This window comes from Mastomys coucha, unplaced genomic scaffold, assembly GCF_008632895.1.
Source record: "Mastomys coucha isolate ucsf_1 unplaced genomic scaffold, UCSF_Mcou_1 pScaffold15, whole genome shotgun sequence".
NCBI lineage: Eukaryota > Metazoa > Chordata > Mammalia > Rodentia > Muridae > Mastomys > Mastomys coucha.
In genome coordinates, this window is record NW_022196897.1 from 96,554,900 (window position 1) to 96,581,613 (window position 26,714).

A 26,714-nucleotide genomic window follows, 5' to 3' on the forward strand; every position below is an offset into this window, starting at 1 on the left:
CAGTCAAGGAAGGACAGTAGCCAGATTAGCATAGACAATTAAAATTAATACTGTTCACTTGCTGCGCCTCAAATCTGTTAAACTGGGAACTAGCTGTGTTACAACAAACCTGAGACATTTATAAATCACTACTAACCAAGTAACCTAAAATATATTTAATTATAGCCTTTTCTATACAATTGAAAAACAACCAAAAAGCAGTATTGAACAAAACAATTGAAATATCTTTATACCAGTAGTTGTTTGTCTTCACTGTCACATGACAGAGTTTCTTCCAGAGATTCAATTTCCAAATCTGATTCTGTTGGTAAATATACTTATTTAGTTTAATTATGAAAAAATTATACATAAACCTAATATTCTATCAAAGTGTGTACATATATAAACTTATTGATGAGAAATAATATATTTTTCCATCAATTTCAATTTAGGTCATATTAAAAAACACACTGGGAAATCTACAATGATTGTTTATTTCCTTTTATTTTATTTTGGGGACACAATCTTGCTCTATTAATTAGCTAATGAATAGCTCTTAAGAAAATCTAAACTCCAACTGGAGATCCCAAGGTATGTGATATTACAGGAGTTACTATGACTCTCAGATCACCCAAAGAGGTTTTAAAAAGTATGTATCTTAAAAGTATCAGCAGTTGCTTCTGTCAATCCTTAAATAGAGAGAAGACACATGTATTTATGATACAGTAACTAGAAGCGTTGATGCTAAACTTTATATAAAGTCTTTATCATGCTCTCTTTGTCTCTTCTGAAGAAATTACATGACAACATTTGCCTTCCCCTTATTTATTTTGTGACACCATCAATATTGGATGAACAAAAAGGCCTTGAAAATAGAGAAGAATACAGATATCTAGATTTCTTTATTCAAATGACTTATACTATAAAATGTACCTATTATAAATTGAGGTGGCTCAGCCTTTTCTCTTGCTTTTCTGAGAGTAGGTATTTTCCCCTCAGTGGAAGACTGGATTGATTTAAAAACAGGACATTAAAATTTTTGTATACTTTAAACAGTACATAATTGAAATTAAAGATAAAAATACAGAAGTAATTACCTTCAAGTTAGGATACTTGCAGTCTTGAGCTAAAAAGCAAAAGAGAATAAGATTAGTACATTGTAAACAGGATATGTATTATATATTCATAGTAAGATAAGATGAAATTTAATTTTTGTTTGTAACTTTGAAAATTGTAGCTTTATACTAAAATTAAGTTTGCACACTAAAGAAATGAACTTTTTACTCTTTATCAATACTGTTAATTTATATTTGGCATATCACATTGCTATAAAGCATTTTCAAGAAATGAATTGCAACTTCTAAATATTAAGTAAAATAAGGCATAAAATGGATTTCTTGTATCTTCTCTCAAATGTCAAGTAGTGGTTATATCTATTTATTAAAGATATAAAAGCACAGTTAAGGCTGTTGCAGGGGGATATAGTACATAACAGTAGAAGAGATAAGGCTAAGTTAGAGCTTAGTAGAGTATAAATATAAAGTATAATGTTTATGTATAGTTTTATTTTGTAAACTAATGAAAAATTTTGAAATTTGGAAAAATATTCCTGCTTTTAATTTTACCTCTCATTAAATAGCAATGCTCTTTCCAGTACACTTAAGATTTCTGAGTTAGAGTGGAAAAGCAAGTGACTGTAGCTGCCCCAAGTCTTAGAATTCTTCCACATACACTAAGCCTTGGACCAAATGAGATTAGTGTTATCTGGACAACAAACACACTGAGTTGCACCCAACTATGTTTTCTCCAGGTTTCTTCTGTGTATTTCATTATAGAGTTGGGGTTTAGCCTTGGTTTCTTTTGTTTTGTTTCTTCTGTCGTCTAGCCATTAAACATTCCCTCTTGCTTTCAGAACTAATCTATGCTTCTTTGGTATTCATACTTTAAAAAATTCTACTTAGTGATTATTGCCACTTTGGATTTCCCCCACTAGAGCAATATTATCATAGAATTATAATTTCTGTTTATTCCTCATTTTGCTTCCAAGATGCTTGTAAGAATGCTCATAAATAAAAGTAAAGTAATTTTCTTGAAATCATATCACTCCATAGCCATTTAAAAGCTCTATATGTATTATCTCTCTGCCTATCTATCTATCATCTATCTATCTATCTATCTATCTATCTATCTATCTATCTATCTCTCCATATATGTATTTATCTATGCATGACATGGACAAACAATTGGTCTCCGAGGCTTTACTATTACTTAAGTATTTATTGAAAATAAAACAAATTTTATTTGGTCCAAGGCTTAGTGGTATGTGGAAAAATTCTAAGACTTGGGGCAGCTACAGTTATAAAGGTGCTGACATTCTGAATTTGCTTATGTTTAATGCCTTCCCCAAATATCTGTACAAATTAGTATTTTATTTGTCAATATAAAATTTCAATCATACTAAGTATTCAAGTGGTCATTTTTTGATTTGAGGTTAAATACATGTGACTATCAATACATTTAATATATCACTTTGTTCAAGCAGAGTATCACTTTAAAACCACATATATCTTAAAAATGCATATAAAATATTTATATGCATAAAAGCCAGTGAACACAACTTCTAAACAAAAGTAAAAGATGGTCTCAAATATAGTCCCAGAAAGAAACTGTTTATTCCTTTTAACGTAGCATTTTGTGGTATACAATGGTATACTACTCAGTTTTGAAAAAACAAGCTCATCGTCAGGCGGTGGTGGCGCACACCTTTAATTCCAGCACTCGGGAGGCAGAGACAGGCAGATTTCTGAGTGCGAGGCCAGCCTGGTCTACAGAGCGAGTTCTAGGACAGCCAGAGCTATACAGAGAAACCTTGTCTCGAAAAACCAAAACCAAAACAAATCAAAACAAAACAAAACAAAACAACAACAACAACAACAACAAAAAAGCCAAGCTCATCATGAATTTTGTATGTAAATGGATGGAGGTTGAGAATATCATCCTGAGTGAGGTAACCCAGAGTCAAAATGGCATGCATGGTATGTGAATATTATAAGTGAATATCAGCCACTAAGTACAGGAAATTAATGCTATGTTCCACAGCCCCAAATAAGCTAAATAAGGAGGGCCTGAGGAAGGATGCTCCAATTTCCCTTACAAGGGGGAATAGAATAGTCATAGAAGGCAGATGGAGGGAGAGAACTGAGTAGGACAGGGAATAGGGAAAGAAGTTGGGTATTCTGGATTGTGTATGTGAAGAGACAGAAGAGAGGGCCAGAGAGCCAGGAAAGTTAATGAAGATCTGTGGCTGGCATGGGTGGGAGAGGAAGACATCTCTAGGATGTGCCAGAGACCTGGTCTGAGGTTCCCAAGAGTCCATGGGCATAACTTTCCCTGAGACTCATAGCAGTAGAGAAATGGAATATGAAGAGGCCACCTCCTATAGCCAGACAGGACCCCAGTGGAGAACTAAAGATACCAACCCACCCACAAAACTTTCAACCTAAAAATCGAGGGACAAAGATGGAGCAGAGACAGAGGAATTGCCAGTCAAAATCTATTGAAAAATATATCCTTGTGCTTTTCTGTTTTCAATATTTTATGAACTTTTATGACCACTCCAATCTTACATATTTAGCATGTATACTTAAGGATCATAAAGTTTAAACTGTGAAACCATAAATGTATACATATCTACAGTTCATAGAAACATAGGGTTCCCTGATGAAGGAGCTAATGCCTTCTAAACATGATAAAAGATAAGGAATTTTTGTTAGTTCTTAGAATGCATATGCACTAAATGCACATTTTATTTTCATGCAACCTTATATCACCATGCCATGCTTAATTGTACTATAATGAAATATTTCACTCTCTTATGAACATCAGCCTCATTTCCATGCATTTTATCTATAAATAGTATTTTTCTTATTCTTTATCCCACATTCATTATTTTATTTACATGTTAGCATTCCTCTGTATTAAAATTTATTTCATAATGTGGCTCATAATCCAAACCATTTTTAAAAGTGTAACAGTCTGACATGTTGCTGAAATTATTATTGAACATATTTCTAACATATTTAATAAATAATCTCTTTTGGTTAATACTGCTCCTTAATCACTTTTTAAAAAGATCATTATCCCATTTTATGGGGATACACACACACACACACACACACACACACACACACACACACACATATGGTTTCATTCCTACCTATAGTTTGTCTTTTTGTACCATTTTGACACCATTCAGATGTTGTTCCAGAAAAATGTCCATCATCACTCTGTGGAAGATAATCAGGATTAGCTTTGTTAAAACAGCTATCATCTATGAGTTTCATAAATAACTTTCTTTACAATATTCCTAAAATTCAAGTTTCAAAAGAATTTATAATGTTATATTAAAAGAAATGTGTTGAAGGGAAAATTTTCAAAACCAAAATACTTATGAATCTTTGGAAATATGGTTTTTACTGTCATAAGGCCAATGAGTTGAATCTGATCTGGGAAGGTAGGATAAGTCATGATATACACACCACTGCTTTCCTGATTATTTCAGGTAAAAGTGAATTCAGAATGCCTAAATGCCAAATGCTCTTTTGACAAATTGAATTTCATATGTATAATACAGCATTTAACATTTGCTTGTCATTTGATGTAAGAAGTCATGGGGCAAAAGCATACATACAGTTTTGGGAGAATTTACACTCCTTAATACAAACAAGAAGTCAATATGTACAGCAAACAAGTGTTTGAAGCTTCTAAATTATTTACACTAAATGTTTATTAGTAGAAAATGATAAAATAGTTGGATGAATATTATATATTTTTATATTGTCTTTTTTTCCAAACAAAAATATCAATGACTATATTTATTTGTTATTACCAACACTGAGACTAAGTAGATTAAAAACTAAATTTAAAATTAACTTAAAAGATAAGATTCAAATGACTGAGTCTGTTTTGACAAAATATCCCCCAGATAACTATATTCTAAGACATTTAACACAGTAGAAGTGACTCTATGAAACAACTTCATAAAAATGTCTAGAAATGGCAGAGGGCATTATGAAAGGGGGCTGATCAGAAAACATTTGTGATTCTGTTTTCATGGAACATGGTCTTATAGTAAGCAACTGTCTTAAAGAACTCTATAGCTATGTCATGTTAGAGACTTGTGAGTAGAAATATGGGGGAGGTTCCAAGGGACTAAACATTGAGCACAGTGGCATTCACCACCCCATTAGTGTACTAATTTTTCTGTTGTACCTCACATTACAAATGAGCTTTAGTCAGTAGATCTGCATACCTATGGAACAGAACTGCCCTCAAGTTTGGTCTTATTTCTCCTCTGTTTTTGCAAACAATCCATAAACACTAAAATAGATATATTAAAGGAAACCTGGAGATGGTATTTCTGTGACTTTTAACACTTGTTATTCTACCACTGGACAAAAAGAGAAAAATTTTCAGGAGTGTATGATCTCACAGTGACAATGTTACTATATATATAAAAAAATCACTCAGTCATTTCTATGTTCAGGTATGCAAATCATTTCTAATGAAGAAAGACATTCTAAATGCACTAGTAATAAGAGAACCATATATATGTTTCCTCATCAAAAGTTTAAAATATGCCAAGCACTTATTGGAATGTTGACTAAAAATTAAAATGACAAGATACAATATAACTACTGATGCTTATTCTCCCCCCTGCCCACTTTTGGTCATCTCAGAATATATAGATTCAGGTGAGGAAGACCTATGATACACTGTTCTATCTATCCAGATTTCCCTCTGAGATAGTCTAGTAGATAACACATTGTTATCTTCTAGCGCCTAACCTGATCCATTCTTAAAATAATTATCTTTAAAAAACTACAAACTTCCTCAATGTTACCTACATTAGAAATGTCTATTTTTTATATAAACCACCTCTTCTGATTGTGTTTTCCACACAGACTTTCCTTCTTTCCATGTAACATGTCTTTTCATCTGGTATGTTCAATGTTTAACTATAAAGCACATTATAAATCCTGATAGAAAGCTCTTAAAAGTGAAAATATTGGGAAAAATCTTGAAATTCACCTACAAATTACATTAATGATTCCAAACATGTTCATTACAAATCTTTTGTAAACAAAACTTTGTGTTTTCGTATGATCTATATGAACTGATTGTACTAAGTCTTAGTACACTAGAGTACACTGATGAGACCAAACAGAATTTCTGTTTTGCCTCCTTCCAGTGAAGATAAGTTGGGTGGCTACTACTTTAATTGCTTTTGGCCAGGCAGTGGTGGTGCATGCCTTTAATCCTAGCATTTGGGAAGCAAGGGCAGGTGGATTTCTGAGTTTGAAATCCTGGTCTACAGAGTGAGTTCCAGGACAGCCAGGGCTACCCAGAGAAACCCTGTCTCGAAGACCAAAACAAAAAATTGATTTTGTCATTGGAAATCTGATGCTTGTCTTGCACTCTCTCTTTCCTTTCACGAGTCTGCAGTGGCAGTCCCTGGACTGATGCCCATGATATTCACTCTGGTTCTACACTACACAGTTAGTCCTCGCAGAAAACACCTTCTCAGACAAGTCAATCATAAAGTCTCCAAAAGGATTACAAATCTCATAGAGTTGACAGCTGTTGAGGCCACTCAAACATCAAAAGCCCTATTGTGGGAGGAGGAATGGGAGGCACTGGGATTGATCATGTATTACAATTCTGCCTAAAATAGAGTGAAGAAACAACAGATGGCAAGCAATAAATAAAATTTAACATTGAAATTCATAATATGTTACCACACCTTTGAAATGTGAGAGAAGATCAGGCATCTAACATGAGCCAAATAAAGTTCCCTTGTTAACAATTGCAGCTGTTTAGTCATTAAGATGAAATGTGATCATGTCTTTTCAATTTACAAGAATGAAGTACAAGAAATAGCGCAAACTATATTTGGAACATATTTTTATAAAAATCTAAAGATAACATTTGAATATGTACTAGTGTATATTTTAAGAATATTCTGTTTTATAATAAGTGAAAAATTTAAACATTGAAAACTATTACTGAATATCCTAGAATGGAACTTTTTACATGCTATATAATTAAATAAGAGTAAACAGAAATAAACAAACAAGATATATCTCCATACCTCTGACTGTTTATCTCCATTATCATAGGAAAATGTTTCCTCCAGTGACTCAATTTCTAAGTCTGATTCTGTAGGTAAATATATTTGGTTAACTTGTGAAGAACTATTATATTATAAAACTGGTCTTTTATAAAAACATGTAAGTATATACAGTTACTAATAATGTTTTTAAATTAACACTTTTTTGGTTTTTTAAGATAAGTTTTCTCTGTGTAGCCTAAATTAACAATTTAAAGTATGTATTATATTGAGCTGACTGTAGTCTTAAAAAATTGACTAACTATTCAACAGTTCACTTTAAAAAATATCAACAAATGTCAACATGTTCAAGGTACACAAGCATTGAAAAGATCCATCTATATAAGTTCACCCTCTGTATCAAAATTAACATACCTACAGAAAAAATCATATTTCATAGCAGTGAATAGTTTCAGACTGTAGAATAACTTTTATTTCACGTTACATTTTAAACTACTTGTTTACCTATTGTTTTTTACAAAGACAGTTGATAACTTAATGTATTTTGGGGTAATCAGTCTGTTTCTCACATTTGAAAGGTTTATGTATACTGTCATATATGTTTCAAGCTTTTAAATTCAGCTTTATGTAAAAAGGGTTATGTGATTCTAGCTCTCTACCAAGTAAACAAGTATTGTTTGTCTGTCATATGTCTTACAACTCTATTGACTTTTCTTTCTTCCTAAAATTAGATCATTCTTACATGTTTCTACCTCTCATTCCTGTACTAAAGATTATCTTCTTTGTGTTATTGATTTTTATTAAATTATTTTATTTAGTTACATTTCAAACGTTGCCCCCCTTTCTGGTCCCCTCTCCCCTAGTTCTTCACCCCATTCCCCTCCCCCTTTGCTTATACCATAGAAACTTTGTTATCTTTTTACAGGTAGTTTTTTTCTTGGTTTTACTCAATAATTACTTGTAGCTGAGCCAAAATGTTTTGACATTAGATGACACCATATAAATGAAACATTCGGTGTGGCTTATACTAGTCAATGTCTTATGAGTTTAAGCAGACAAAGGAATGACTTGATGAGACTAGGAAATATCAGAAGCAGGAGAGGCAGGCAATGGTTATATGACAGTGTGGTTGTATCTGGACCTGTTATGAAGAGAACATGCCATGTAATTAATAGTGTCAGGCAAAAGACAGCAACAGGAAGAAGGACAAGAAGGACATTAGCCTAGAATCAGACTATAAAGCCTCTTTTGGAGCTTTGGGTCACTTTCACCTAGGAGTTACAAACCATCATTCAGATTCATGTTTGTAGTGGAGACAAATCACTCATAAAGTAGTCTTACCCGGAAATGAAGCTCTTGGGATAGAAGCATGTATAGTAGGATGAGAAATATATAATTCAGGTCTGCATTGCAGAATTACAGCTCATAATAGTTAAATTCTTGATTTTCATCAGTTCTTTAATTTTTTGACTTTTACTATTTTTTTATTGGATGTTTTCTTTATTTTCATTTCAAATGTTATCCCCTCTCTAGGTCTTCTCTCCTGAAATCCTCTATCTCACCCCCTTCCCCCTGCCTTTATGAGAGTGCTCCCCTACCCACCAACCCACTCCTGCCTTTCTACCTTGGCATTCATCTACACCAGGCATTGAACCCCCACAGGACCAAGGGCATCTCCTCCCATTGATATTCAACAAGGCCATCCTCTGCTACATATGTGGCTAGAGCTATGTACTCTTTGGTTCGTGGTCCAGTCCCTGGGATCTCTGGGGGTTCTGGCCGGTTGGCAGTGTTGTCTCCCCAATGGGGCTGCAAACCCCCTCAGCTCCTTCAGTTCCTTCTCCAACTCCTCCATCAAGGACCCTGCACTTAGTCCAATGGTTGGCTGTAAGCTTCCTCCTCTGTATTTGCCAGGCTCTGGCAGAACATCTGAGGAGTCAGCCATATAATGTTCCCAACAGCAAGCATTTCCAGGCATCCACAATAGTGTCCAGGTTTGGCAACTGTATATGGGATGTATCCCCAGGTGGGACAGTCTCTGGATGGCCTTTCCTTCAGTCTCTGCTCCACACTTTGTCTCCATATTTCCTCTTGTGAGTATTTTGTTCCCCCCTCTAAGAAGCACTGAAGCATTCACACTTTGGTCTTCCTTTTTCTTAAGTTTCGTATGGTCTGTGAATTGTATCTCGGGTATTCCGAGATTTGGGGCTAATATTCACTTATCAGTGAGTACATACCATGTGTGTTATTTTGTGACTGGGTTGCCTCGGTCAGGATGATATCTTCTAGTTCCATCCACATGCCTAAGAATTTCATGAAGTTATTGTTTTTAATAACTGAGTAATATTCCATTATGTAAATGTACCATGTTTTCTGTACCCATTTCTCTGTTAAGGGTCATCTGGGTTCTTTCCAGCTTCTGGCTATTATAAATAAGTCTGTTTTGAACATAGTGGAGCATGTGTTCTTATTACATGTTGAAGCATGTGACTTCAATGGGAGGGGAGACCCTTGGTCCTATGGAGGCTTGTTACCCCAGAGAAGGGGGATGCTAGAGCAGTGAGAAGGGAGTAGGTGAGAGGGTAGAGGAGCACCCTCATAGAGGCAAAGGGGAGAGGGGAGAATGGGGATGGGATAGGGGTTTTTGTAGGGATAACTGGGAAGGGGGATATCAATTAAAATGTAAATGAATAAAATGATTAATAAATAAATAAAAGTACAAAATGAAAAAAAGTTTATTAAATGGAAAGTTCAGTAAACATTATACTTCATATGTATGTCTTGTGATATTTAAGTTAGAGGAAAATGCAAGCATTTCAACATTTTAATGGACTTATCAAAATTATTTGTACCATTTTACTTACCTATTATGAAATGATGCGATTCTGTCATCGTTCCTACTTCATTCAGATTGGGCACTTTCCCTTTAGTGGAAGACTGGATTGATTTAAACACAGGATACTTAAATTTTGTGTACTTCAGATGACACATAACTAATAATTGCAGGAATAAGCAGGATTACCTTCAAGGTAGGATTTGTCCAAACTTGAACTTAAAAGCAAAAGGAAATATAATCAATGGGTTATAAACCCAACATCAATCATATATGTGTACTAAGTTTAGAGAAATATAATCTCTCATTTGTAACTTTCAGTTTGGAACATTCAGAGATAATTTCCCTGTTTTAGAGAACCATATGACAAAAATATAGTAATGGAAACATGTACACAATAGTCAAAACAATATTTTCTAAAAATTTGAATTTATGCATGAACTAAATTATGTCTTTAGTGAGATAGATTTGGTATATAATATTACTTTAAATAATTTCAAAGAGTTAGAGAGATGGCTCAGCAGTTAAGAGCACTACCTCTTCTTCCAGAAGACAGTGATTCAATCCTCAGCACCTACATTGCAATTCACAACCGTCTGTAACTTCTGTTCCAAGAGATACTATACCCTCATACAGACATACATGCAGGCAAAATGCCAATATAATGTGTATAAAATACTAATACAAAAGAATTTCAAAATAGGAAAAGCAAGTCCTAAATGTTAATAAGACAAATTCACAGCAATACATGGCATATATCTTCTCTTGTATGTCTACCATGTAACTATCGATTTTTTATAGAAGATGTAAAGACAGAGATAACACTATGGAAGGGTGATAAACAGAAAACACCAGGAGGAAAAGGCAAAAGAGAGTTTAGTAGGAGTAAATATGAAATTATTTAGTCCTACTAAATACTCCTACAGTATTTATGCATGAAAATATCTTGCTAAAAACCCATTATTTCCTAACCAAATACACACAACATTACATCCTGATAAATGGGTTATTTCCACCATGAATTACAAGTTATTAATAAAACACCTAAAAGAATAGTTTCAGCTTTAGCCTCTCTGTGTTTCCTCCATGGTACTGCAAGCATGCCGTGAAATAAATAACTAACATAAGGTCTTGATCTTATTTTGCCGTATTACGATTGACGGCCCAAAAGATTCTTCTCTGCATTTCAAGGTTTTGGTCCGGGAATTCAAGTGTGTATGTGTGGCCTTCCAGAAGGAATGAATGATATGTCTCCTAGTTTAGAGAGACATAATGGAGCAAAGTACACAATAATTGAAAGGTTGTAGCAAGAAAGGCCAAAAGTATATAATATAGTAGATATATTTGAAAATATAGAGATATTTGAAGAGGACATTTGCTGGTAGGACTGGAAGGAAATTGCAGAGAAAGCGAATAGAGGACCTATATAAGGAAAATTGCACATATAAATTTATCTCCAGAATCCATGCAAAGCCTGGTGTGGCAGTGTGTATCTGTAATACCAGGACACCTATTGTGAATTGGCAATTAGAATCAGCAGACTCCCTGAAAGCTCATGGGCCAGTTAGCCTGGCATATATAGTGGTGAACAAGAGACCCTACTTCAAGCAAGGTAGAAGGCACAAAAATAAAACTGAGGTTATCTTGTGGCCTACATATGTGCACCATAGCTCTACTATTTCCATATTCATGTACAGTAAACATCACACACACATATATGTGTATATATGTACATATATATATACATATATACACAACATATGTTTACATTTTATGTGCACCAAAATTTGGAACTTTTGCATATTAGTGTTGTAAGCAACCTCCTTATTTGAAATTGAGATTGATCACCTTTACAATAGGCATGGTATGAATGTGAATACCACATGTACATATGAGGAGAGATTATTTTAACAACAAAATAGAAAATATATGACATGAAGTCAGTGAATGTTACTATGAGTACAGCATGTATGCAAATATGAGTTATTCCTATATGAAAAAATGTAAAACACTTGTAATTACTTTAAGTATTTAAGCACTTTACTTTTATTACAATTGGGCTCTACCATTCTGATAATAGCTACTATTTGAAATGAATTGGATTAAATCATCTCTCTCTATCTCTCTGTCTCCATCTCTGTCTCACCTCTCTGTTTCTGTCTGTCTTTCTCTCTCTCCCTCCCTCCTTCTCTCTCCTTCTCTCTGTTTCTCTGTCTCTGTCTCTCTGTGTCTCTCTCTTTCCCTGTGTGTGTGTGTGTGTGTGTGTGTGTGTGTATATGTGATCTTGTGTGTGGTAATGCATGTATGCCAGGTGGCCTCAGGAATTCTATCTATACTCACCCAATACTGGGTTTACTAGCATGAACCATGACATTCAGATTTTTACATAGGATCTGTGTTCAATTTCATATCCTCGTGTTTCCATAACAAACACTTCACTGACTGAGCTCTGAACTCAGCACTGTTAGTGTTCTTACTCTGAACTTTTCTCTTCCATAGTATCCTATCTTGAGGTAACTAATATTGAATTTCCAGGGTAGTTTGCTTCTAGTATGTATCAGGCTCATCAGTTGTTAATTCCTTCATAGGAAATACAAAGATCATATTTGAGGGCTTGAAATTCAAACACAAAGTAAATTTATATGTCAATGAACAACTAGATATAAGAATCATAATTAGAAAGCAAGAAAAATGAAAAATAAGTTAGTAAAAACAACTGAGCCTGTGAATTTATATTTGTAGCCTTGAATATTCATTCTCAAAGATAACATACATTTTATAGGAATTCAAATCTGACAGATTAAGAAAAATTAAGATTAGTGGAAACACAGTTTTTAATTTTGTATTTTGTGATTTCTTGCTACAGACCTCATATATGACAAACTCAGAGCTGTAACTAAATTAGGAAATAAATAAGAGTGCAAATAGGCTGCAGACAATCACGAGTGTAGTCCAGTTTGATCTTGTGGGTGCATTCTATCTTCACTGCACAAGAAACTACCCTATAAATGAAGTCAAAGTAAAACCCTGCTCTCTCAGAAACCCTTGCTCCAGGCCCTGCCAGAGCTGAGGACATGGGCAGGTAGCTCTGCCGTTGCCATTCCAAGTCAACAAAGGAAATCTTAGCAAATATTGGGATTCACAACAAGACATTTTAGGGTGCAGACATAAAAGAAACCATGGGTGACTTAAAATTTAGAACTTTAAACACCTGCTCATTTCCTTCATTTGCTTCCTGTTCTACATGTAGCTTTTCACCCTTAACCTCCTCTTCAGCATTCTAACATTCCTCAACTGTGAAAAGACTCACATGCCACTCATACACCTAGCACTAACCACAATTGGAAAGGTTTTCTTTAACTTCCTATAACAAAAAGAAAAGCCTACAGCATTTAATATATTGTAAGATTCAATAAACATTACATGGGTAATTTTAGGGGCAGGAAAATAATTTCTGTTCCCCTTGTTATTTATATTTTATTTCAGACTTTGTTGTATGTATTAATATATGCACTGTCTATGCATATTATATGCATATGTGTCAATGCAGTTGCATACCTGTGTATCCATAAATAGTCCAGAAAAGGACAACAGAAAATCTTGACTATACCTACCTACCTACCTTATTCCTATAAGACAAGAACTATCACTGAATTTGGAGCTAGACGATTAGTCAGAATATCTCAGTGATCTCTATGAATCTTTCCCCAAAGTACTGGGTTACTGAAACACATGAGGAATGTCCAACTCTTTATAAGACTCTAGTTATTTGAACATAAATCTTCATGCTTTTACAGTAAACACTCTTTCCTTTCCAAAGAATCAACTCCCCTGCGTTCTGTCCTGTTTTTGCTTTTTAGTTTTAATTTTTAATAAAAATATCATTTCATTTTCTCCTTCCATTACTTCCCACAAGCCCCTCCCATGTACTCTAACTTGGCCTTTTCGACATTCCATGGCCTCTTTAATTTTCATTGTTATGCACAAACACATATGGGTGTGCTTACACAAGCCTAAATACATAAATAAAACCTGCTCAGTCTGTTTAGTCTGTCCTATTTTAGATATATATTCCACTAAATAGCTTTATATAATTAGATCTCTCACCTTTCTCTTGATTGAATCCTGTATCATTACTTCTTTGGCCTGTAACCATGAATAAATGTATAGTCAGAGTAGTATTTTCTAAATTATTCATAAAGCTGTGATTTTTGTATATACATGAAAGCCTATTATCATGGCTATGTTCTTCAGTTTAGACATCTTACATTATTTTGATCCACTAGTGTGAATCTGTTTTACACAAAAATTAAAGTGAAATCATCTTTCAGTGGTGAAATAAGATTATTAAAAACTATAAACAGATTATTTACTTTAATATATCAGGAACTAGGAAAGTTTGAGGTCCATAATATATTTGCTATAATTCACATTTAATTATTCAAAGAATGAACTCTAATGTGTTTTATTTCTGATAGTGTATTGTTTTGTTTCATTATGTTCATTCTCAAAGCACATTCATTAAACAACAACATTATTCAGTATCTACTCACTCAAGTTAAAATTGATATATTTTAACTGTATGATATTTTATTTTACTTTTCAAGACAAATCATTTAATCTACTCTACAAATATTTTTTCATAACTGCAGATTCATTGGAAGAGAATTAACACACATGTATACCCACATGGTCACATACATGCATCATAGAGGCCTGCATAATTAAATATGTATATTTAGAAAAATTTTAACATAATATACATATCTTCACATTTCTTTCTACTTAAGGTATGTATCTAAACAATTTTATTATCATATGTCTTCATATCATTAATTCAAATACAAACACTTTTTTTAGGAGAAGATTTTTTAAGAAATGCTAAAAATTTATCTCAAATTTCAAAAAGCATTTTTCTTACATCCAAAACAGAAAAATTGCTCACAATGAAGATTATACAGCCCAATGATCCTATGAATAGATGACTAGTTTACATAATATCCTTTTTTAATTTGTTCATAGTTTTAATACCTTTTCAAAAAAAATGACCTCATAGCAATTATCAGGTAGGACTATTACAGCAGGAATATGGATTACATGGCTTTCTTTGTTCTTTTTTTTCCTATTTCTTTTTTTATTAGATATTTTCTTTATTTACATGTCATATGATAATCTCCTTTACCAGTTTCCCCTCTGAAAAAAATAAAATAAAATAAAATAAACAAAAAACCAAAAACAAAAAAACAAATAAAAAAAAACCCTCTTCCCTCCCCTCTCCCCCTGCTCACTAACCCACCCTCTCCTGCTTACTTGCCCTGGCATTCCCCTACACTGGGGCATAGAATGTTCACAGGGCCAAGGGCCTCTTCTCCCATTGATGACCAACTAGGCCATCCTCTGCTATACATATGCTGCTGGAGTCGTGTGTCCCACCATATGTACTCTTTGGTTGGTGGTTTAGTCCCTAGGAGCTCTGAGGGTACTATTAGTTCATATTGTTTTTCCTCCTAAGGGGCTGCAAACCCTTCAGCTCCTTCGGTCCTTTCTCTAGCTCCTTTATTGAATTACTTTCACCATTTGCTTAAAAGCAATGTTGCATTTTTCAGTTTCTTTGATGCTTAAAATTATTAAGAGAACTTTACCTAATTATATCAGCTTTTCTTGGGTCCAACAATCCATGCAGAAGTTGTGATCTAGTCTTTGTTCTCAGTGAAGATATGTAAATCCATGCAAAGATTGTATGTGACAAGATTTTCCAATAAACTTTATTTTTTCCTTGTTAAGCTTCTCCTGCTCAAAGTATTCTCTTATTATGTAAGCTTCTCTTTCCATTTTCATTATTTTACAGGAACTTATGACCACTTCCCTCATTTCAATTTAGTGGTATTATGCAATCATCTGAATGTTAAAATCTTAGACTCAAACACATAGGATAGATTAGCTCTTGTTTAAATTAGTATCCCTTCACAGGAGTGATTTTTATAAAATTTCTTTATTCCTACCTTGAATATTTCTTGCTGCACTATTTTCTCCTCTGTCATGACATTTCATAGTGTAGCTTCAGGAATGGTAATTTACAATATGTGGTTGCTAGAGTTTGTTATTGATTGTTCTATTTGGTTCAGTTAGGATGGAAATAAAAGAGAGGCTCCCAGGACCCAATGGGAATGACTTTAACTGAAAAGCACAGAGGAGGAGTAGAAAGAACATATAGAGACCACCTCCAAGTTAACAGGCATGTCCCCTGGTCCAGAGATGGGGGCACCAACTCATCTCAAAGTTTTTAACCCCAAAATGTTCCTGTCAAAGGAACAAAGAGGACAAAAAATGGAGCAGAGACTGAAGAAAGGGCCATCCAGGGACTGCCCTACTTAGGGATCCATCATGTATGCAGACAACAAACCTTACAATGTTGCTGTGGTCAAGAGGCACTTACTGACAGGAACCTGGTGTGACTGCTCCTTGGGAGGTCCAGCCTGCAACTGACCAATGCAGATGTAGGTGCTTGGAGCCAACCATCAGACTGAGCTCAGGGACACCATGAGGGTGCTGGCTGAAGGACTGGAGAAGAAGAGGGAATTGCAACCCCATAGGAAGAAAAACATAGGCTGGCCTGACCACCCAGTGCTCCCAGAAACTAGACCAATAACCAAGGAGTGTACATGGAGGGATCCATGATTCCAGATACATATATAGCAGAGGATGGTCTTGCCTGACAACAATGGGAGAGGGGGCCCTTGGTCCTGTATAGGTTTGATGCCTCAACTTAGGGAGATGCTGGAGCAGTGGAGCAGGAGAAGGCGGGTGGGGAAATACCCTCTTGTAGGAAAAAGGGAAAAGGAGAGAGGGTGGATATAGGATGGGGGGGGTTGTGGAGGGGTGACTTGGAAGTAGGTTATCACTTAAGATGTAAACTAATGGAATGATTTAAAAAATGTTAAATCATATGATTAAAATTGAAAATTTTGAAAATAAGACCCCAAGATAATATCAATTACTAAAGCTGATAGTAATGTATAATAATATATAATTAATATATAATATATAAGGTATATATTATGTGTTTAATATACAATATCTAATGCATATATAATGTATAACATCTAATATTTAATATATAATATGTAATATATGAGATATGAGATATAAAACATACAACTTACAATATATAATATATAACACATTATATAAAATAAAATGAATAATATGTAATATATGAATATTATAATTATTACATATAGATTATATATATCAGCTTTTAAATTTAACAAAGCAATTTGGCATAATTGAAATGAGAAAACTACAAAACTTTAGCATCACTTTTTATATAATTCAGGTAATACAAATCCAGTAGAACTATTCAGACAAACATAAATCACTTAATAGGAAACTGCTGTAGACTTATCAACTTAGGTACTCATGTGTAGGAGTTCATGGAAATATTCAAGTTTGAACATGAATGCAGACTATTATTATTACTTTATTTTGCCTTGTAACATATTACTTAAAATTTTAGTAGGCCGTTTTAGGGGGTATATGAATCTAAATTTCAATTTAATGCAATGAACTTTTGAAGCATGATTGTCAAAAGTTTTAAATGACTTTTCTTTGAAGAACTATGAAGCCCTTACCAGCTACATGTAAAACAAGTACTATAAAATATTTACTATACAGCAGAATTTTGGTACTGAGTAAATGAGTTGAAAATATATTTAATTCTCAAAACTATTATTTTATCATGTGAGTAACAAAGTAGTTGCACACAGGCATAGTAAAATTGGGAAATTAGCTGTCATTGAAAACAGTGGTCATAAGTCTAAATTCAATTTATAGTATTGCTTATTCTATTTACTGAGTTATTCCTACCATGAATTACCACTATTGTCTTATATTTTTATTTATTTCTTTCTCTCTTTCCTTCTTCCATGATTACTATTTTCATGCTCACATGTAAAGGCAAATATATTCTGTCTGTTAATATTCTTACATCATCACTAATAATCTAAAAGCCTCCTCTCTATGTTTACCTAAAAATAAGTATAATGTGGAAACTCAGAATTTAGCTGATTGCCATTGCCTGAGAAATATACAAATGCAGAGTGTTTCGCAAACTGAACAATATAATCTGTTTTTAACATCCACCCCAAATTTCTATAATTTTTAACAAGTACTGGTTTCTGTAATGTCGTCTTCGACACCTAGGGAGTTTATGTTTGGATTCTGTCCTGTAGTTCTTCCTAACATGTCTGGCGATGACTTCCTAAACTTTCTATAATGAACACTATCATCTGTTCTTGGCCAAACCTTTCATTCTATCTTATTTCAGCCTACAACAGCAGCTTACCTGACATTGACGACCATAATGTATAACTGACCACATGGTGCTTATATTTATCATAGTAGAGTGGGTGTACCTCTGCATGATAGAGTTTGTCAGACATTAATGAAATTTTTTTGCAAATGAGACTATGAGGAGTTGAATATTTTTTCCTACCTCTAAACTGAAGCATGAAAACAATGTTCTATTTTTTATATTCTTGACCACTTTGCTTTCTACTCTATACAATAAAATCTTTATCGATTTTTCTTTATTTCCCTTGTTTATTTTATGTATTTTATTTTATTTATTATTTATTATTCACTTCTTTACTATTATTATCCCCTATCTTTATTCCCTTGTGCTCTTCGCCTTTATATTACTCACTCCTTGTGTTCATTTCTTTCTTATTTCCCCCAGAGTCCTTGTATATTAATATGTCATGAACTGGTAACCATAACTAGACTCCTTATGTGATATTTCATAGTTTTACCTGTTGTTAGAGATTGATTGGTGAGAGGTACAATTGGAGGTATTTTACTCCCACTTTTCATTGTTATCAATTAAAAGAAAAATTCATTGGTTATTATATTTTATCAGTATTCATGGTGTAAATAAAGTCTGTCTCATAACATTTAATAGAATATAGTTCTTACCATCTACTGTTCTATTTACTTCACTTTTGTCTCCTTGATCTCCCGTAGTGAGAACATACTTAGAAATATCCGGCTAAAATTAATACCAAAAATAAGGTAATTAATGTTTTCTTATTTATATTAAGATATGTGTGTTTCCTATTTTAAAAGAAACTATACATAAAACAAGCATGTCTCTAAAAATACAATTATTTCAGCAGCAAATCTTATACATGTTGACTTCATACAGTCTATTTTCCACCACTATGTAAAATAAACAAGGATGTTTACAAGCCACATGTTCATAGACAGTATACTTACTTGTTCATATTTTATAAAAGAAGTTGCCCTACCTGACCTCAAGCTATACTACAGAGCAATAGTGATAAAAACACTATGGTATTAGTACATAGAGAGACAGATTGTAAAATGGAATAGAATTGAGGACCCAGAAACAAAACCACACACATGAGCATTTGATCTTTGACAAAAAAGCCAAAAATATACAATGGAAAAAAGAAAGCATCTTCAATAAATGATGCTGGCCTAACTGGCAATCTGTGTTTAGAAGAATGAAAATAGATCCATATTTGTCACCTTGCATAAAGCTCAAGTTCGAGTGGATCAGGGACTTCAATATAAAACCAGATACACTGAATCTAATAGAAAAGAAAATGGGAAAAAGCATCAAACTCACTGACACAGGGGACATTTTCTAAACTGAACTCCAATGACTCGGGCTCTAAGATCAAGAATTGATAAATGGGACCTTGAGAAACTGCAAAGTTTCTGTAAGGCAAAGGACATAGTCATCAAATAGGACAAACCAACAACCTACAGAGATTAGGAAAAAATTTCACTAACCCCACATCCAATAGAAGACTAATAACCAAAATATTTAAAGAACTAAAGAAGCTAACCAATAAAAATCCCAAACAACCCAGTTAAAAAATGCTGTAAAGAACTAAACAGAGAATTGACAACAGAGGAATCACAAAGGGCTTGAGAAGCCCTTAAAGAAATTGTCAAAGTCCTTAGTGATCAGGGAAATGTAAATTAAAATGACCCTGAGATTCTACCTTACGCCAATTAGGATGGCTAAAACTGAATTGACAGCACATGCTGAGTAGGATGTGAAGGAAGAGGAACACTCCTCCATTGCCGGTTGGATTGCAAACTGTCACAACCACTTTGCAAATCAATCTGGAGGGCCCTCAGAAAATTTGAAATAGATATACCTTAAGACCCAGGTATACCACTTTTGGCATATATCCAAAAGTTGCCCCACCATGCCACAGGGGCACATGTTCCACTATGTTCATAGCAGCCTTATTTGTGATAGCTAGAAGCTGGAAACAACCCAGATGTCCCACAACAGAAGAGTGGTACAGAAAATGTGGTTCATTTACACAATGGCATACTACTCAGCTATTAAGAATGAAGGCATCCTGAGTTTTGCAGGCAAATGGATAGAACTAGAAAATATCATCCTGAGTGAGGTAACTCAGAACCAAAAGGGCATTCATGGAATGTACTCATTAATAAGTGGATGTTAGCCAAAAATGTACAGAATACCCAGGAAACAACCCATAGGATTCAAGAAGGTTAACAAGCAGAAGAACCCAAGGGAAGATGCCTCAATCCTACTTGGAAGGGAGAAGAACATAGTCATGGGGGGCAAAAAGGAGAGGGACATACTTGAGAGAGGTAGCAAGGGAAAGGGGAACATGATCAGATATTGGGAGGGATGGGGAAACGGGACTGAAGTCCTGAAAGCCAGCAGAAAGAATGGAAATAGGCAACCTCAGGATGTTGGAGGTAGGGGCACCAACTGGACTGTACAACTTGGAACATGATGTGCATACAATACATGTATATGAAAATTTCCAAAATAATAAATTAAAAGTATTTAAAATTTAAGCTTGCTGTAGGGCATACTAGATAAAGAGGATGACTTCACTCCTGGAACTGAAGGATGATTTGGACAATGTAAAAAGTTTTCATCCTCAAATAAAAGTTTTCAATTCTAGAAGAGAAACTTTATGTGATTATATATTAGGTCCTTATAACTACTAGTATTGTTTAAGAAAGAAATTTAAGATCTCATTTAAAAGGTCATGTAATATTTCTACCAACCTATAAACAGCATAATAATTCATTTTTCTAATTATGCCATCTAAAACGGCACTTTATAGTTGAAGAAAGTAATCTCTTCTGAAAGTATCAAGCTATCACTACCATTCCAGATGATTTTTAAAAATATCCTTTTCAAATGTAGTTGAAATGTATTTAAATCTGTATCTAGTATCCACATTAGGTAGGAGAGATATGGTTAAAATCTTGGTCAGCTTTTCCTACAAATTTTAACAAACAAACAGATGGTGGGGAATTGATGTGTACTAGGAAGCAGCTCTGAATGTTTGGGTTGGCCCTGAAGCTGTGCAGTAGGGCAATTTCAACCTGGATTCAATGTCTACCACTAAAAAGAGAGGAAATACAACCTGGGTTCAAAGTCTACCCCAAAAGGAGACATGAAATAACAAAATTAATGCCTTCTGCTACTACACAAGATCATGAATGCTAATGTGTATAGCCTGACACAAGTTACATGAGATATCCATCTTGCTGAAGATATTTTTTAAAGTAGATATTCTTCTTCCATAAACTTTTCTGGGTCACCTGGTGGGAATATTTTCTCCATTGCAATTTTGTGATGAATGTCACATGATTATGAGTAATGAATCACAGTGAGTGGTATTTATCCAAATATTTTTAACTATATTTGAAAACTACTTTGCTATGGAAAATGTTTGTAATAAAATTATCTTAAACAATATATTTTACTCAAAACAGTTACTTGATCTTTGTTGTTTATCAAATTTAAAAATATATATTCAATTAGTTACTAGTTATGATCTTGGGGAAATGTCTTTTTGCAGTAATTATTATATTTATTGTCAATGAAATTATAACAAGTAGATCACTACAGAATTCCAAGAGTACACACCCGAAAAATACATTTCTGTACAAACAAATCAAGTTTAAGAAGCAAAATCTTACCTCATCATTACAATCGCATGCATTCTCACTTGATTTAGGCAAGTTGGATCCAGAAGTAGGGTCATTTCGAGGATGCCTACAGAGCAAATCCACAGTAAACATGGGTGAGTGAACCTCTTAAAATATATGAAAGACTGCATACTGAGTTGCATCTCATAATAATGATTGATATGAATAGAGACAGACTTCTTATTTACAACAAATGTCCAACTTTCAGTTTCCTCTTTATCTCTGCCTCTTCCAGTCTAGAAAAGACTAAATATGTTCAAACATTTTATTCCATACCAATAGTGACAACAGAAATGTTGTTAGGGCCTTAGAAGAATTTGACTTCACAACCTGTCTAAACTGAATGCAGATTTCATAACCTATACAGTGGGTCACACAACACATGCTACTTTAACTGAAAAGAGAGTCTGCTTCAAAATCCATGTTTTGTTCACCCAAAACATTGATGTCATCTTGTTCTGAAATGAAAGCAGCAGTGGACAAGAAAATGGTAAAAGGAGTTTCTTGAAACATCTTAAATGTTTTAAATTGTAATAAATAAATAAATATCCAAATGTGTATGTGATCATTAGGTATGGATTTCTCAATGAGAACAGAACAGAAACCATGTAATATATTTTCATTCAACATTTAATAATACAATACATGAGAAACTAAGACAGGCTGATAATCAAATCATGGAAGCACTATTCTGAACATCAGTTATACAATTAGAAAGATAAGTTATAATAGAAAAAAATTAAACATTTATTATGGTGGTTGTACTGGTTTTTTGTGCCAACTTGATACAGGCTGGAGTTATCACAGAGAAGGGAGCTTCAGTTGGGGAAGTGCCTCCATGAGATCCAGTTGTGGGGCATTTTCTCAATTAGTGATCAAAGGGGTAGGGCCCCTTGTGGGTGGTTCTATCCCTGGGCTGGAAGTCTTGGGTTCTTAAGAGAGCAGGATGAGCAAGCCAGTAAGGGACATCCCTCCATGGCCTCTGCATCAGCTCCTGCTTCTTGGCCTGCTTGAGTTCCAGTCCTGACTTCCTTTGGTGATAAACAGCAATGTGGAAGTAAGCTGAATAAACCCTTTCCTCCCCAACTTGCTTCTTGGTCATGATGTTTGTGCAGAAATAAAAACCCTGAATAAGACAGTGGTTATAAGACATAACTGTTAAACATAAATATTAAGGGTATTACAGAGGAGAATATTGCACAAATACTTTTTCATCTATACATTCCATGATTTGGAAACATGATTTTTATAATTATATGATTCTTACTTGTTTAATGAATTGTCTTCAAAATTCTTGTATTCTATTTAAGAAAAAGGAAATATTATTTAAATAGAACAATTAAAATCTAAAATGTTAAAAATATGACTCTGGCAATAGGGGAATGGATGGAACTAGAACATACCATCCTAAGTGAGGTAACCCAAACCCAGACAGACACACATGCTGTATAGTCACTTGTAAGTGGACATTAGCCATAAAGCACAGGATAACCACACTATAATTCACAGGACCCCCCCCCCAAAAAAAAACTAATAAGGAACTAAAAAAAAGTAATAAGGAGGGCCAAAGGCAGGGTGTATTCATCTCACTCAGAATGGGAAACAAAATAGTCATCAGAGGTAGATAGAGGAAGGGAACTGTGTGAGAGAGGGGGTGAGGTTGGGGATGGGAGATGGAGATGGGAATCAGGTGTAGGGAGAGGGTTAAGTGAGAATGTCAATTGATCCATCTCTTGGAGGAGCTGGAATCTTGGGCCAGGGATGTTCCAAGGAGTGTATGTAGTTGATCCTAGTTGAGACTCCTACCAGCAGGGGATATGGAGATTGAAATGGCCACATTTTGTAACCGGGTGGGACTCTATTGCAGGGAGGGAGAGATCAACCTACCCACAAAACCTTCAACCCAAGGATAAAGAGGGAGCAAAGAGGAAACAATCCAAATGTCCCTCAACAGAGGAATGGATACAGAAAATGTGGTACATCTACACAATGGAGTTCTACTCAGCTATTAAAAAACAATGAATTTATGAAATTTTGGGGAAATGGATGGACCTGGAGAATATCATCCTGAGTGAGGTAACCCAATCACAAAAGAACACACATGGGATGCATTCTCTGAAAAGTGGCCATTAGCCTAGAAGATTGGAATGCACAAAGTACAAACCACAAACCATAAGAAACTCAAAAAGAAGGAAGACCAAAGTGTGGATACTTCGTTCCTTCTTAAAAGGGGGAACAAACTAGCCATGGAAGGAGTTGTAGAGACTAACTATGGAGCAGAGACTAAAGGAAGGACAATCCAGAGACTGCTCCACCTGGGAAACCTTCCCATATTCAGTCATCAAATCTAGACACTATTGTGGATGCCAGCAAGTGCTGGATGACAGGAGCCTGTTATAGCTGACTCCTGAGAAGCTCTGACAATACCTGACTAATACAGAAGTAGAGGCTCACAGCCATCCATTGGACTGAACAAGGTCCACAATGAAGAAACTAGAGAAAGGACCCAAGGAGCTGAAGGGTTTGTAGCCCCTTAGAAGTAACAACAATATTAACTAACTAGTACCCTCAGAGCTCCCAGGGACTAAAACTCGAACCAAAGAATACTCATGGGGGGACTCATGGCTCCCGAAGCATTCGTATAGCAGAGGATGGCCAAATCGGTCATCAATGGGAGGAGAGGACCTTGGCCCTGTGAAGGTTCTATGCCCCAGGATAGGGGAATGCCAGGGACAGTAACCTTGTTGGATGGTGAGCAGGAGGGGTGAGAGAACAAGGGATTGTTTTAGTTTTTGTTTTGTTTATTTTATTTTATTTTATTTTATTTTGGAAAGGAACCTGAGAAAGGAGATGTTGTAAATAAAGATAACATCTGATTATATATATATATATATGAGGGTGCAAAATTGATTTTCAATCAGTGACTGGCCCAACTCAAAACACATCCCATGTAAGAGAGACAATCTTCTGACATTATTAATGATACTCTGCTATGCTTGCAGATAGGACCCTAACATAAACTTTCATGAGAAACCTCACCTAGCAGCTGATGGAAGCAGAGGCAGAGATATACAACCAAATATTAAGCAATGCTTGGATCATCTTGTTTAAGACTGCAGGATAATACTGAGTGAACTGAAGAGGTCAAGGACACCACAAGAAGATCTACTATCTTGGGATTACAGAGGCTCACAGAGACTGAACCACCAACCAAAGAGCATGTAGGGGGTAGACTTAAGCCCCTTCTACATTTGTACATACTCACAGCTTAGTTTTCATGTGGGTCCCCTAAAGATTGGAGCAGAGATTGTCCCTGACTCGGTTGCCTGCTATTACATCCTCTTCCCATAACTGGACTGGTTGGTTCTCAGTAGGAGAGGATGTATTTAAGCCTACCGAGACTGAATGCCATAGGGTGGAGTGGTAACCAAAGATACTTCTCCTTTCCTGAGGATAAGGGAAGGGAAATGAAGGGAGGAATTTGTAAGGAGTGGACTAGGAAGAAAGGAGGGATGGAAGACCACGATCAGGATAAAGAGGGAATAAATAAACAAATAACTTTTAAAATGTATTTGAAAGAATTTCCATTTGCAAGCAAATGGATAGAACTAGAATATCATCCTCAGTGAGGTAACTCAGACCTAAAAGGACATGCATGGTATGTGCTCACTAATAGGTGGATATTAGCCAAAAAAGAAAAAAGAAAAGAAAAAGGGACAGAATACCCAAGATACAGTCCATGGAACTCAAAGAGGTCAACAAGCTGAAGGGCCCAAGTTAGGACACCTCAGTCCCAGTTGAGAGGGAGAAGAAAGCAACCACAAAGGGGAAGGGAGGGAGGTAACTGGGAGGTAAAGGAGACAGACGGGGGAAAGGAACCTGATCTGGTATTGGGTGGAGGAAAAGGACTGAAGCCCTGAGAGCCAGCACAGAGAATGGAAACAGGCAACCTCAGAAGGTAGGAGATGGAGGAACCATCCAGAATGTACTAGAGACATGGGAGGTGAGAGACTCTCAGGACTCAAATGGAGGGACACTAGATGAAATGCCCTACAGTGGGGAGAGGGAACTTGTAGAGCCCACCTCTAGCAGAAAGACAGAACATCAAGTGAGGGATGGGGTTGCTATACCACAGTCAAAACTATGACACATAATTGTTCTGGTCTGAAAGAACTTCAGGGATGGAAATGGAGAAGTGCCTGAAGAAAAGAAGGTCCAGGGACATGCCCAAAGTGGGATCTAGCTCAAGGGGAGGCCCTAAGGCCTGACACTATTACTGAGGGTATGGAACACTCACAAAAAGGGACTTAGCATGACTGTACTCCAAAAGACCCAACAAGCAGCTGAAAGAGTCAGATGCACATATTTGTACTCAACCAATGAACAGAAGCTGCTGACCCTTGTGGTTGAATTAGGGAAAGCTGAAAGAAGCGGAGGAACAGGGAAACCCTGTAGGAGGACCAGCAGTCTCAATTGATGTGGACCCCCAAGATCTCTCAGACACTGGATCACCAACCAGGCAGCATATATCAGCTGATGTGAGGCCCCCAACACATATACATCAGAGGACTGAAGGGTCTGAGTTCAGTCAGAGATCCACCTAACCCTTAAGACACTGGAGGCCCCAGGGAGTTTAGAAGTCCAGTGGGGTACGGGTATCATCCTTGTGGAGACAGGGGGCAGGGAGGAGGTATGGGATGTGGAACAGTCAGAGGGTAGACCGGGAGGGGAATAAAATCTGGAGTGTAAAAA

At 35.4% G+C, this 26,714-nt stretch overlaps 1 protein-coding gene across 1 annotated transcript in view; it reads right to left on the bottom strand.

Moving 5' to 3' along the window:
• Positions 1–227: 227 nt before the first annotated feature.
• LOC116090634 (POTE ankyrin domain family member A-like) overlaps positions 228–26,714 on the bottom strand; it is a 35,034-nt gene continuing 8,547 nt past the window's right edge. The window contains exons 7-17 of the mRNA XM_031371336.1: positions 23,230–23,263; positions 21,954–22,029; positions 18,915–18,987; positions 14,049–14,087; positions 10,131–10,159; positions 9,973–10,045; positions 7,130–7,197; positions 4,196–4,265; positions 1,077–1,105; positions 913–985; positions 228–301 (exon numbers count right to left, since the gene is read on the bottom strand). Coding sequence (XP_031227196.1) covers positions 228–301; positions 913–985; positions 1,077–1,105; positions 4,196–4,265; positions 7,130–7,197; positions 9,973–10,045; positions 10,131–10,159; positions 14,049–14,087; positions 18,915–18,987; positions 21,954–22,029; positions 23,230–23,263 — 638 coding nt within the window. The remainder of the gene's footprint in view (positions 302–912; positions 986–1,076; positions 1,106–4,195; positions 4,266–7,129; positions 7,198–9,972; positions 10,046–10,130; positions 10,160–14,048; positions 14,088–18,914; positions 18,988–21,953; positions 22,030–23,229; positions 23,264–26,714) is intronic.